Source organism: Panicum virgatum, chromosome 2K (genome assembly GCF_016808335.1).
Source record: "Panicum virgatum strain AP13 chromosome 2K, P.virgatum_v5, whole genome shotgun sequence".
In the NCBI taxonomy this organism is placed as follows: Eukaryota; Viridiplantae; Streptophyta; class Magnoliopsida; order Poales; family Poaceae; genus Panicum; species Panicum virgatum.
Window position 1 is genome coordinate 59,617,490 of NC_053137.1, and position 13,002 is coordinate 59,630,491.

The 13,002-nt window shown below is 53.1% G+C and overlaps 1 protein-coding gene across 2 annotated transcripts; it reads left to right on the forward strand.

The window, feature by feature from the left end:
* The first annotated feature begins 270 nt into the window (after window positions 1-270).
* LOC120690665 (BTB/POZ domain-containing protein At3g22104-like) lies at window positions 271-4,120 on the forward strand. Of its 2 annotated transcripts, none has more exons than XM_039973408.1 (3): window positions 271-625; window positions 1,920-3,062; window positions 3,350-4,120. In XM_039973408.1, the coding sequence occupies exons 1-3, from the start codon at window positions 608-610 to the stop codon at window positions 3,824-3,826; spliced, it is 1,638 nt and encodes a 545-aa protein (XP_039829342.1). In that variant the 5' UTR covers window positions 271-607; the 3' UTR covers window positions 3,827-4,120. The 2 variants fall into 2 exon arrangements, with proteins under 2 accessions (XP_039829342.1, XP_039829348.1); XM_039973414.1 differs by lacking the exon at window positions 271-625 and adding an exon at window positions 632-1,821 and having other exon boundaries at window positions 3,350-4,114.
* Window positions 4,121-13,002: the final 8,882 nt, after the last annotated feature.

Below are 13,002 nucleotides of genomic sequence, written 5' to 3' on the forward strand. Positions count from 1 at the left end.
TATAGCTTTCGCTATAGCTCTCTTAGCTTTTTGGAAGGGTTTCCGCTAAACGTCTTAGCCCGCGATTTTATACCTTGGTCGACATATAACAATGCACCTCTGTCTCTAGCCAGCTGCTTTCTCTCTCCAATCGTCTTCCCCAGCAACCAACCCACCTCCGTATAAGAAATCCAAAACCACCTCCTCCCTTCTCTCTCCCACCATCTTTTTGTTGCCCATATCTTGCTCCAGAAAAGGACCCAAGTGTCCGAGCCCATATATATACGTGCAAAGGGGAGGAGAGGAAAAAAAATCAGGAACCAGCCAATCCAGCCTTTACATATTCCCCAAAGCTCCGCTGCAAAAACTCCACTCGCAGTCGCAGCACGGCAGGGCGAGGGTGTCAGGGCGCGAGCAGCTAGCTCAGGATCCACCAACTTCGCCTGGCCCCTCGGAGCCAGGCCAGCCATTGACTGCTCTGAGCAGGTGCGCTTGGGCGTCTAGCCGTTTGGCGGCTTGGGCTTTCTGCGTGGGTGCCGCATCATCCACACCCCCACCTTTGCATCCTTCCATCCCCATCATCGCAGCCTTTTTCCCTCCATCGCCGCCATGTTGCTTTAAAGCTCAAATGCTCGTTGTTGACAAGGTACTGCCCGCCTTTCCTCTCCCCCGTCTCCTCCTCTTCTTGATTCCTCGTCTCCTCCATGGATCAGGATCCCTTCTTGCTCCGCTTCGCTGTAGTAATGTTCCTTCTTCCATGGACGGTGATGAATGATGATGTCGACGTTTTTGTTGTTGTATTCTTTCCTAGATTGGCAGCTTGCTGTCCACAGCCTAGCGACCCTCCCTCTCTTTTGTGCGCCCACTGTTGCCTAGCCGCTTGTTTCTAGCGGACGCCCAGTTCTTGGGGATGAGCGAAGCTTGCCGGATCCCGCTGGAGCCGAGCCTGTTTCGATTCCACCTCTTTGTAGCTTCCTCTGTCTGAAAATCGTTTCAGATAGTCCCCAGATTTTTTTGGCGTCACCTTGGCATCCTCTTCCCCAATTCGGCCTCTTCCACCCCCAGGGCTCCAGCGGTTTTCCCCTTGATTTCTACCCCGCCGCAGGCCTTCGGGCCGCGTGCGGCGTGTCACATCCCGGTGGTTCCATGCCCGCCTCCGACTGCTAGTTCCTGATCGTTTCCCCTCCTGCATGGCCTGAAAATCCTTGCCTTGTCTGTCTCTTCGTCGCTGCTTCTTGCTGTAATTTTGCTGCTGAGCTCTAGCCTGACTTCTGTTAGTAGATGGGTTGTTTGTCACACGCCAATGGAGTCTTCTTGATTCCACTCATTATCCTCACCGGCAACTCTGCTCCCACATCATTTATGTATCACTCGGATTAACCCTGCAACTTTTTCCCTCAGCGCGTCTGAAATTTTACCGCTTCATTCAGAGGAGCCGAGCAGGCGAGCACGTCGCAACCTTCCATTTAAGCGCAGTTCCTGAGTGCCCAACTGCAGAGCACAGTGAAGCTGCGTCCGTTTCCCCATCACTGTCATCAATGAGCTCGCCATGCCTGCCTGGTCCTTGCCCCTCCTATTAATGGCGTAACTGTACGCGCATATCCCGCACCTGCTAATGTGCATCGTCGTCCTCCTCCCGCCTCATTCCTCCACTGCTGGCGTAAATGGGATAACAGCTACAGCTCATCTTCTTCGCCCTTTTCTATGCGAGGTTTAATGCCCGTTTGGTGGCGACTGCTAGCTTCTCCACCCCTTGAAAAACCTTACTTCATTCTTCCCCGCAAAGAGAAAGACCTGATCTTCTTTTCCGTCCGGTGGCGGTGTTGATTTGGATTCTTGCAAGTGGGTGGAGCTTCGCATTCTCGCGGCTGTGCGATTCTTTAATGTGCTGACGTTTCTTGTTCTGAATCGCTGTTCGCGTTCCTGAATATAAATTGCAGGACATCCTTGCGCGGTTCTGCGGTAGGATCAGGAGGTTGGTGGTCGCCGGCGCAGAGTCCGCGAAGCGGCCTCCGAGGGTTGCACTGCACGGCTTCCCCGGTGGCGCCGAGGCGTTCGAGCTCGTCGCGAGGTGGTGTTACGCCGACGCCGAAAGCGGCTGCGGCGGCGCGGTGACCGCGGCCAACGCTTGCGTGCTCCGCTGCGCGGCGGAGTTCTTGGATATGGCGGCGGACGCGCCCGAGGCGGCGTCCACGGCCGCGCCGAGCCTGGTGAGGATGACGGAGAAGGCGCTCGAGGAGATGCCGCACTGGCCGTGGCACACCGTCGTGGACGCCGTGAAGCAGTGCCAGCGCCTGCTCCCTCTCGCCGACACCACCGGCGCATTCGACGCGGCCGTGGCCGCGCTGGTGTGCCACATGACGGTGCCCCCGCCTGCCGGGGACGCCACGCCGACGAGCTCCTCGCCGGAGAGCTCGGCGTTCCGGTTCTCTTGCGACACCAAGAGCAGCAGCCTCAGCCTGCGGGGGTCCTGCATCAGCCGCACCTGGTGGTTCGACGACCTCGTGTCGCTCCGCCCCGGCACGGTGGAGCGCGTCGCCGCGGCACTCCTGGCCAGGGGCACCGACCACCGCGTCGTCGCCCGGTTCCTCTTCTACTACCTCAAGTGCCGCATCGCCGGCGCGAGCGCCGAGGACAAGAAGGAGATGCTGGAGGCGTCGGTCACCGTCATGTCCGGCCTCGACCGGAGCGCGGTCTCCTGCAAGGGCCTCTTCGGCATCCTCCGGATCGCCGCGCCGCTGAAGCTGACCGACGCGTGCCAGCAACGGCTCGTCGCCATGATTGGCCGCAAGCTGGACCACGCCACGCTAGACAACCTCCTCGTCCCGGCGCCGGCGGGTACGGGCAGCCTGTACGACGTGAGCCTGGTGCTCAGGTTCTTGGAGGCCTTCCTCCGCGGCAGCGCCCCCGACGAGCCGGCGAGGCTGAAGAAGGTGGGCAGGCTCATCGACCTCTACCTGGCCGAGGTCGCCCCGGACCCGTCTCTGCGCCCGGCCAAGTTCCTCGAGCTCGCCACCGCGCTGCCAGCTCCGGCGAGGGACTGCCACGACGCGCTGTATCGCGCCATCGACGTCTATTTCCAGGTATGGTAGTGGAGTACATTCCCTTCCGACAACGTCCTAATTTCGACAGCATTTCGCATTACTCCGCATTAACTTCTTTTAGAGAACAATTATACATCGCATTAATGGCGAGCATGTCAGTGCCCCCCTCTGAATCCTATGGATGATGCGATGCAGTTAAAAATTCAGGCCTTATGAATGTTCTCTGAACCAATTGGCTGGTCAGGAAAAATGAAAAGTTTACCAATCGCCAATTGACTTGTTAATCCGGAGCTGAATTAAATGTTGAGTGCTGTTCATGGTGGCAGGTCCACGGTCGCCTGACGGAGGAAGAGAAAATGAAGATCTGCAGGGGCCTGAGCTACGAGAAGCTGTCGCCGGAGTGCTGCAAGCACCTGGCGAGGAACGGCGGGTTCCCGACGAGGGCGGCGGTGCAGGCGCTGGCGTCGCAGCACACGGTGCTCAAGAGTCTGGTCCTGCGCGACCCGTCCGAGCTGAAGCCGGTGGCGCCGTCCCCTCCCCCGTCCACCGTGAAGCGCCGCGAGACCTGCTACGACGACGGCGGCCGCGGCGGCGGCGAGAACGACGGGCAGGTGATCCTGTACGCGGGGCGGCTGGACCTGACGCTGGAGAACCAGAACCTGCGGTCGCTCCTGGACGGGATGCACTGGCGTGTGATGGAGCTGGAGAAGGTGTGCAGCCGGATGAAGACGCAGATGACCAAGATGAAGGCCAGGAGGGCCGCCAGCCGCACCGCCAGGTCGCTCCCCAGGATGTGTTCTTGATCCACCCCACTCTGCTGCCATCTGGGGTGATCACTGATCATAAACACACTGTGCCATAGTGATGTACATAGTGTTAGAATCAATCAAGTGCAGGTTTTAGCATATCTGCGTATTGTCTTGCTTCTATTTTTTTTGGCTTCATTTTTGCCATGTTTCCTCTGTGTATGATGTGCTATCAGTTCTTGGTGATTCGAAAGAAGAGCCGGTTTGAGTGGTCCATCAGTCAATCTGATCTGAAGATATGTGTGACATACCTGAAGAATCTGACAATGCTATAGCTTTTGTACAGAATAATTGCTCGAACCTTGCTTCAAAAACAGATAATATAATTTACCAAGAAGCACAAGTACAGTGCTTGTATGCTGATTATGCAGTGGTCTATGAGACTATAATCTTGCGCTCAATGATTCTCTCACTTTCTTTAGGTCTATCACATAGAAGACTAGGAACCATCAAAAGGATTAAAAGAAGTTATGAGCCACGTCCTTGCTAAACCTACTGGTTAACCCCACAAGCTCGCAGACTTGCAGTGTAAAGAGCACGATAAAGGCAGGCAAGGAACATGGCATCATGGCAGGTAATGCCTCGGGGGAACAGTTGACCTGTATACTGTAAACTAACCCCAACACGATAATTACACAGTTACAGTGCTTAGAAAGCAAAAGACAGCTCTGACAGCCGGATGCGCAAGGCTTAGTGGCCATGGAAAGATCATGGGCATTCGAGTCCCTTTCCGGGCAGGGGGATCTTTTTGGATGCTCTTTGAGAGGGTAAAACAAGGGTTAAAAGGAGGAGTGTGCAGTGTCCAACCTTTTAACAATGTTACCCCCCACATGTGGTGATGTGGTCGCGCTTCTGATTTGGCTTCATGATGCGATGATGGTGCCGATCTTTACCGTAGGCAGTCCACGTTTGTTAGATTCCAGGCATACTTTGTTCTCTGGGTGGATGGCTGACAGAACTTTTCATATCCTTTTTGTTACTATCTAGTAGTAATATATATAAAAAAAACTGGAGCCACTATGCTACTTGAGCTTGGTTTTAAGCCCAGCCCGTGTGATTAGCACCCCCAGAATGAAGATGCCTCAATGGCAAACGTGTGAAGGAAGAGGAAAGGTGCTCCTAGCTAGCTAGAACTTCGCCCTAAGCAATTCAAGGTCATTGGTATTTTGCTTTAGAGAGTACACCCAGCTGTTCCTGAAAAATTCCAAACAGGTCGCAAACCTGGATTGGAAATGCGAGCCTGTTTCATGGTAACTTTTCATGACAAAGCGGGGCACACGTAATACTTGTTTTGCACATGGTGTTTTTGTTTTTGTTAAAACCTCCAAAAAGAAAAAGAAAAAGAAAAAGCAGGAACAGTAGTCCTGCTGCTGACTGGTTACTCAACACACAAAGTTGGATGTGCAGAGTGGCAGGGCGATCAGCAGCGGAGATGCTCGTCACCTAGCCGTGACAAACGATCCCCTTTTCCTCCTGCAATCAATCTTACAAAGGTCATCAGGCAGTGAGGAGGGAGGCGCACTCATGCATGGTCAAAAAGGCTGCTGGGTGGTCTCGTGTCCACAATCCCAGCCACGTCTCAGCATGCACGAACCCTATCCTTTTTTCCGCCCACAGGCCACTCACGCACCCACGCCGGCGCTGGCGGCCAGCGACTGCGGCGGCCTACGCCACGGTCCCTCCGTGCGCCGCATGCGGAACACGGCGGCGAATATATTCGCTCGCTCCTCTGGTCTCCCGTCTCCGGCGTGGCGAACTGGCGATGGGTGGGCACGCACGCGGCTGGCCGGTTGGGACGAGAGCCCATACTCCATGCCATGAGAGGGAGAGGCTACTCCTCCCCCTGCGTCTCTGCTCCGGCGGCTCTTGTGTTCCAGCTCGCCCCAAGTCCGGGGCCCCGCAGGGTAGCATTTATTAGTTCGTCCTCGTCGTCGACGGCACATTCTTCTGGCCTGCCTGTCTGTCGCCGGCGTGGGCAGGGCTGCTCGGCTCCGCCATCCTGATCCGGACGGACCTGCCGTCCGGCAGTGAGCTACAGTAGTAGCAGTAGTAGCATTAATTGTTCCCAGTAGCAGCGGGGCAGGTGGGATCACGCGGCCAGTGAGATGTGACGTGGGCATGCCGCGATGGGGCCGGGACGCCCAAATGTGACGGCCGTGCGTAACGCAACGCATGATGATGCAGGCGCCCTCACCTAGCCAAGCCATCGAGCCGAGACCCGAGAGGTTTGCACTGTGAGCTCTGACCCCATTTGTCAAAGTCTCCGATTTCTTGGCAGCGTAACTAGGCACCGGCGCACGTGCGGGCTACAAGGCATCCAATCCAACCCGCAGGCAGGAGTGGAGTACACCGAGATCCTACGGAAATGGTCACTTAAATCGCACTCATCAACCATGTTGCGGCTAATTGACTGGAGTTGGATTGCTGCGTATTTGGCCAAATCAGATCAGGATCGTCGTCGGAGAAGATAATGTCCAACTAGTGCTCCTGCCTTTAAATTCAAAAAAAAGTGTGTACCAGTAGTACAAGATTACAACTATTCAGTCCCTTGTAGCGCACTCATGGACACATCTGAATGAAAAAAAAGAAGAAGGTAAACTACTACTCAGAACTTGGTCAACGTGATTCAGCAGGATGATGCAGGTGAACGGGCAAATAGCACATGGAAGATCAACGACTCGTGTGAAACAAAAAACAGAGCAGCCATACCAAATACAAGGATTACACTACACGTAGTCGCGAGTATGGAAGCTTCCCATTTTGAAATGCTCAAGTGGCTGTGCATAGAAACAGCACTGCAAGAATCCCAACGACCATGAATCCACAGGCTGCTCTGCTCCGGCCTCCAAGCATGGATGGGCCGAGCAAGTGAGCATCCTAGGGTGGGGGGCAGGTTTTGAGTGACCCAAAGAGAGACCAAACATTGCTTTGGAAGGGGGCATGCATAATCAAAACATTGCTTTCCTGAATGCCTCGGGTTCTAGAGCCGGAGCAGAAAGGCACTAGCATGGGCACAGGGAGCAAACGGCGGCATGGCATTGCATTGGCACCGCCGGAGAAACTGAAGTGGTGGCCGCTTTGAGATTCTCCACAAGTTTGCAGTGACGTAAACGGTGGCCCATCCGTGCGTGCGTGCCGTAGGCTTGGGAGTCCCGGCCAAAAAGCCATGGCTGGCAATGGGATCGTCGATAAACTAATCTAAACGAGGGGGCTAATCTACCAGCGTACTAGGAGGCAAGGAGCCCCAAAGCGCTGTCAGTCAGGTGCATATCACTAGTGCTACTCTACTCGACGTCCAGGTTGTGGTGTCCATGTGTCTGAGCCTCTGTCTGTACTAGCTGCTCCACAGGTCAAACGGGGACAGCAGCAGGCACATGCTCGGTAAAACAATGGTCAGGGCTCAGGACTCAGGAATCACCTCGGTGTTGTTAGTTATTGTTACCACTACTGTTTCTTGTTGCTTGTGTTATGGGCAAGCAGATTAATCGAGCCGGAGGCATCGGTCAGCGGATGGGTTAATAATTCTTTGGAGTGCCAGAGGAATCTGACAATGGCATTGCTCGTGGACAGCAGAGAGCACTCGCTCTGTCATTGCTCCTACAGTCCTACTGAACTTTATTTGCTTCATCAGAAATACTATGATTTGGTAGGCAGCTCATCTGCATTGCTTGTATTTTTTTGATGAAATGCATTGCTTGTACATGGCAGAGTAGGACGACTAGGCTACATGAGTACATTCCCGCTGATCGCCCCCGAATTCCGCGGTGCGGATTGATCGATGGATGGGGCGGTCGGTCACACGAAACATAAGCTAGTGTCGTGCTCTCTCTGCCGCGCGTGGCCTGCACACCTCCTCACTCTAGCAGTCGGCGCAGCCTACTGGCAGCCGCAGGGGTGCATCCGTGCGGTGGTGTAGCGGCCATGCCCACAGGGGGCGGACCGCGACAGCGCGACGTGCAGATTGCCCCGTACAAGTTGCACTAGGCCCAGCAGCGGTGTGCCGCTAATGGCACTCCTACTCCTGCATAGTGCTTGCGACACCGCTACAGCATGGGGGCATGCGCAATGCAGTGGACCATGCTCCCAACACCACTCTCTGCACTGCACTCTGGCAAACAAGTTGGCAGCAGCCCCACGCACGCATGGCGCTGTAGGCTGTAGCGCGGCTGCAGGCTGCATCTAAATTTAATCAGAGTTCGATTATACTAACTAGTATCTGGCCAAATTAGATAAGAGTCAGAGTCAGAGCGAGAGCTTGTTCAAAAACAAAAACAAAAAACTCAGAAGTTATTGCGCCACTAGTGACACAGAATTATTCGGAACATACTCGTGCTGTCAAGTACTCCTATGGGGATATGTACACCACGCAATGGCATCTTAAGTAGTTAATAAATTGCAGCGATTATCCTCAACCCCAACGGCCGGCTTCAGTGTCGTCTCGGATTCTCCATTGACATTTCAACTACTAGTATTTTTTTAAAACAAAGCACAGTAGTGGCAGTCCAGTGTACTACTCCTACTACGTACGGCCATAATACTGTACTGAACAATTAATCAACAAGTAGCTGGTTATTATACTGGCAGTTGAGATCTCAGTGCTGCTGTGTCTGCATTCTTTTCCGCTGCATTGCAGTTTCATATCCAGTCTATGCAGACAGAGTTACAGCTGCATATCTGGATAAAACCAGCGATACTTTCCAACACCAGGCCATGTGTGTGTGAGGAGCAGGCAGTCAAAATTAGAGCGTAAACTACACATGAAGCAGCTAGCACTAGCAGCAGCGCTGGCCAACGCAAGTTCTCTACACCAACTTGTGTATGGAAGCAATTATACCATATACTCCCCTATTCCTAAACAACGAGGACACGTGGTCCATTGAGCATGGAAGTTTCCTATTTTGAAATGCCAACGCTAACCGTGCAGAGGAACAGTGCAAGAATCCCAATGAAACAGACCAAGAAAACAATGAATTAGCTTGTGTGTGGTGTGGCTAACTGATCCATACTCCAAAGACAATGCTACTGGCCATGCGGCTCATCTCCTGTGGAGTTGTGGTCAATGAGCATCTTAGGGGTGGGGTAGGGGCAGGCTTTGAAGGACCCGAGAAGGGACCAAAATTTGCTTAACTGGGAATGGAGCAAAATCAAAACATTGCTTCATTTGCTTGCCGATGCCTGCCTGGGGTGCTGGTGTTCGGTGTTCCCGAGCCGGAGCAGAAAGGCAAAGCATGGGCACACATCAGCTCCGGCAGCATCGGTCCACCGGAGACGCAGTGCCGGTACGGCTGTAGTGGCTTTGAGGTTGTCAAAAGTTTGCAAGCAGGTGACGGAAACGGTACGGTGGACCATCCCCGACTCCCCGTATGTGTAGTGTAGGCCCCCGGAATCCGCGCCGCAATGCGCTGTCTGTCAGTGAGATCGAGGGTAGTGTTAAACGGTTAAACTAATAATCTGAACTAAGCGTATAGCGCGGCTAGTATTGAAAATTCAAAAATTTGCATGTCATTGTATTTTTACTTAAAAATTATACTATTTTTTTACCATACATCATCCTGATCATTATCGTAAATTATGTCTTATTGTTGATTAAAACAATTCAACTATGATCTACCTATGATGACAATTTGATTTGTCCAGCTTTAATAATATTATGTAGATAATTATTCTTATTTTCATTTTATTTTGATTGATTGTTATTAGCATTAGTTTTTATTAATAGTATATATTTGTAACTGATACATAGCTAAATCGTATTTATATTTATTTTTTTCATAATGACATTGGTGGGCGATTTTTAATTAGGCACAGGGGTATTTTAGGCTAATTTTTATCGTAATGGCAGTGGTGGGTAATTTTTATTTTTTTATTTTTCTTCTATTAACGTGGGAATTTTTAGGCCTTGAGAGCGAACGTGGAGGCTCCGTTTGTTGGCCAAATAATAAGATAATAGATGGGAGGGATCTATCATCTAACAATGTTAGTAGAGCAGGAGTACTAGCCAATGTCCTTCAGAATTTCAGATGCAGATCATTACTAGTGCTGCCAGTCATGCCCGTGGGGTGGTTGTGCGTTTTGCCTGAATTTGAGTTCAGCAAAGCAAGCACAGGAGCAATGAGTTGAAATAATGAAATTCAAGATGAACAGAATCCAACATATGAATCTATCGAAGGCTTGCACCGATAATGGTAATTCATTAACAGAGTCATGCTAAAAAAGAGAGAGATAAAATTAGGGGGGAACAAAGAGAGACGACGAGTTGGGCGCTGGTAGTGGGGGCGAAATGTTGCTCCGGGACGCTGCATGCCTTTCGCCTGGTCTCCGCGCTTGGGGAAATGCGTGCAAAAACACTATCATAGCTCCCATGATTGCCAAGGGACTACGACGACAGCATGCGTGCTTTTGTTTTAGGACCCACACCTCATCTAATCCGTGGTTCCATGCACGGTCCAGATCGTTAATTCGACCTGATGGAATTTTTTTCCCAGCCTCTCGACCGATACATCATTCCTGAACTAATCACTCAATCAGATAACGTTTCCTTTGAGTTCAACACTGCCGGCATTAAAAACTTACATCTAGCACATTAGCAGTGTTGCGACCCCTAAGCTATGTTGTGTACTCCGACATGATCAGATAAGGATAATCAGAGAACGTTAGTTGTGGCAGTCCTAACACTTTCAATCTATTAAAATTTCAAAGTAAAAAATAGAGATTCAAAGTAAGATTTACTACCATTTCTAATTCAACAGCTAAACAAAGAAGATGAGGTAATGCACTATGTATATGGTGCTTTTAGGTCATTAAGAATGCATGAATGTCAAGCTCCTAACTCAGATTTTTTCTTAATAAAGCAGGAGCACTGCATTGCATTTAAGGACTCCTAACTCAGATTTCAGTGGCGTGTCTGCATATCTGCTATGCAGGCAAAGCTACAGCTATACTATGCGTGTTTGGGGGTAAACATCATCTTTATTTGATTTCAGGGGCTAAACTTTAATCTATGTCATATCAAAGAGAATCTTATTATTTAGAAGTATTCAATAAAGGTTAATTATAAAACTAACTGTAGAACCCTAGGGCTAAACTGCGAGACGAATCCAATGAGGTATATTAAGTCATAATTAGCGGATGATTACTGTAGCAACCCTGTAGCAAATTACGAATTAATTAGGCTCATTAAATTCGTCTCGCGAATTAGCACTCAGCTGTCAAAAAAAATTTATAAACAAATCTTATTTAATACTCCAAAATAATAAGATTCTATGTGATAGAGACTTAAAAAAAAGTCTCATGAAACAAACAGCACCGTACCCTACTATGCCTAAACAAGGTCATACTGGTCAGTCACCAGTGAAGGAGCATCCTAGGTACAAGGGCAGGCTCAAGATGGCAACGGGTAGAAAAAACCCGCAAATCCGCGGACACCGAACCCGTTGGGCGCGGATTCGGGTCTGGGTTCGTACCCGCGGGCGCGGGTACGAATTCAAACCCGACGGATATTTGCTAACGGATTTCAAAATTTAATACCCGAACCCGCAAACCCGCATACCCGCTGACATGTGGGCCCAAATACATGAGTATATATAAGAGTTTTTAGGGTTTCCCAGCTCCCAGCCGCCACTCCACTCACCCACCCCGACGGCCCGAGTCCCAGGCTCCCAGCCGCAAACCCCATCCCCCCCAAGCCCCTGGTCCCCTGCGCCCCCAACCCAAGCTCCCAGCCGCAAGCCCCAGGGCCGCCGGCTCCCCTCCGGCCGCCGCTCTCCCCTCCGGTCGGCGTCTCCCTCTCCGACCGGCGCTCTCCCTGGCGGGCTCTCCCAGCGCCGCGCCGCCCCCACGACCCAGCGTCGCGAGTCCGCGACCCCCCTCCCCCGGCGCGCGGTCGCGCCCCCAGCGGAGCGGCCCCCTCCGAGCGCCACCAGGGCCGTCCGCTCCCCCAGCCCCCTCCTCGACTCCACCGCCGCGAGGGACTCGCCGCCCTGGACGGGCAGCCGCCGGGGGGCCTCGCTGCCCCTGGACGGGCCACCGCCGGGGTGGGGGGGGGGTGGGGTGGGGGGGGGCTCGCTGCCCCTGGACGGGCCGCCGCCGCGAGGGGGATGGCCATCAGGGGGGAGCGGGGAGGGGCTCGCCGCCCCTGGACCGGCCGTCGCGACGAGGGTACTCGCCGCCCCTGGCGGGCACACGAGCATGCCCGCGGGCAAGGGATGCCCGCGGGCAAGGGATGCCCGCGGATAGCGGGCGCGGGCAGAGGATGCCGCCCGTGGCGGGCGGCAGGCGCGGGCACGGGCACGGAATTTTGGTCGCGGGTGCGGGCACGAGACACTGGTATCCGCGGGCATTCTACCCGTTGCCATCTTGAGGCAGGCTCCCGGCTCCGGGTGAGTGAGTGACCCAAGAAGCGACCAAATTAATGTTGCTTGGGACGGCATCAAAAGTTATTTAATTTGCCTAGCAGAAACATTGGTTGCTTAGGAGCAGAAAGGCACGCAGGTACTGGCATCAACGGCAGCAATGGTGTACCGAAGACCAAAGTAGTAGAAGTAGTGGTAGTGACTAGTGAGTAGTGACTTTGAGATGCTCACAAGCCTACTAGCTTGCAGGTGACGTAAACGTACGGCGGCCATCCGTGCCGGGCCCTTCGCGCCCCAAAGCGCCGTCAGAGGGATTCTTTAACCACCAAACTAATTTAAACACGGACAGATCTACTCCTGCCCGAGTTCGATCCCTGGGATCGGACCTGGCTGTCTCCCCGGGTACTATTCATATGAACAGTACTCCCTAGTGAGGAATGTTGAGTACTCTATCCTGCCTGTGATGAGTGAATTGTTAATCGTGCGGTGTGATCGTGCGCTTGGTCTTTGGTTGCAGGTATACGGGCGTCGAGTGTCGACGGTGAGCTGCCGTGGAGGAGCTCAGGCCGGGTGGCAGCTGTGGCATCCACTCCTGGATCGAGGGCGCAAGCAGCGACGGAAGACGGATTTCTTGGTTTGCGCCACAAAAACAAGCAGTCGGACGGCGGTTGAAGACGCCAAGTCGTGGAGGCACGGGCGTCGGTCTCGGGACTGGCGGATGCGACGGGCGTCGACGGCGTCTAGGGCCTCGCTACGGGCGAGGAGGTGACGAGCGTCGGGCGGCGTCTAGGGCCACGGCGTGGAGGCGGGAATCTTCCCGCG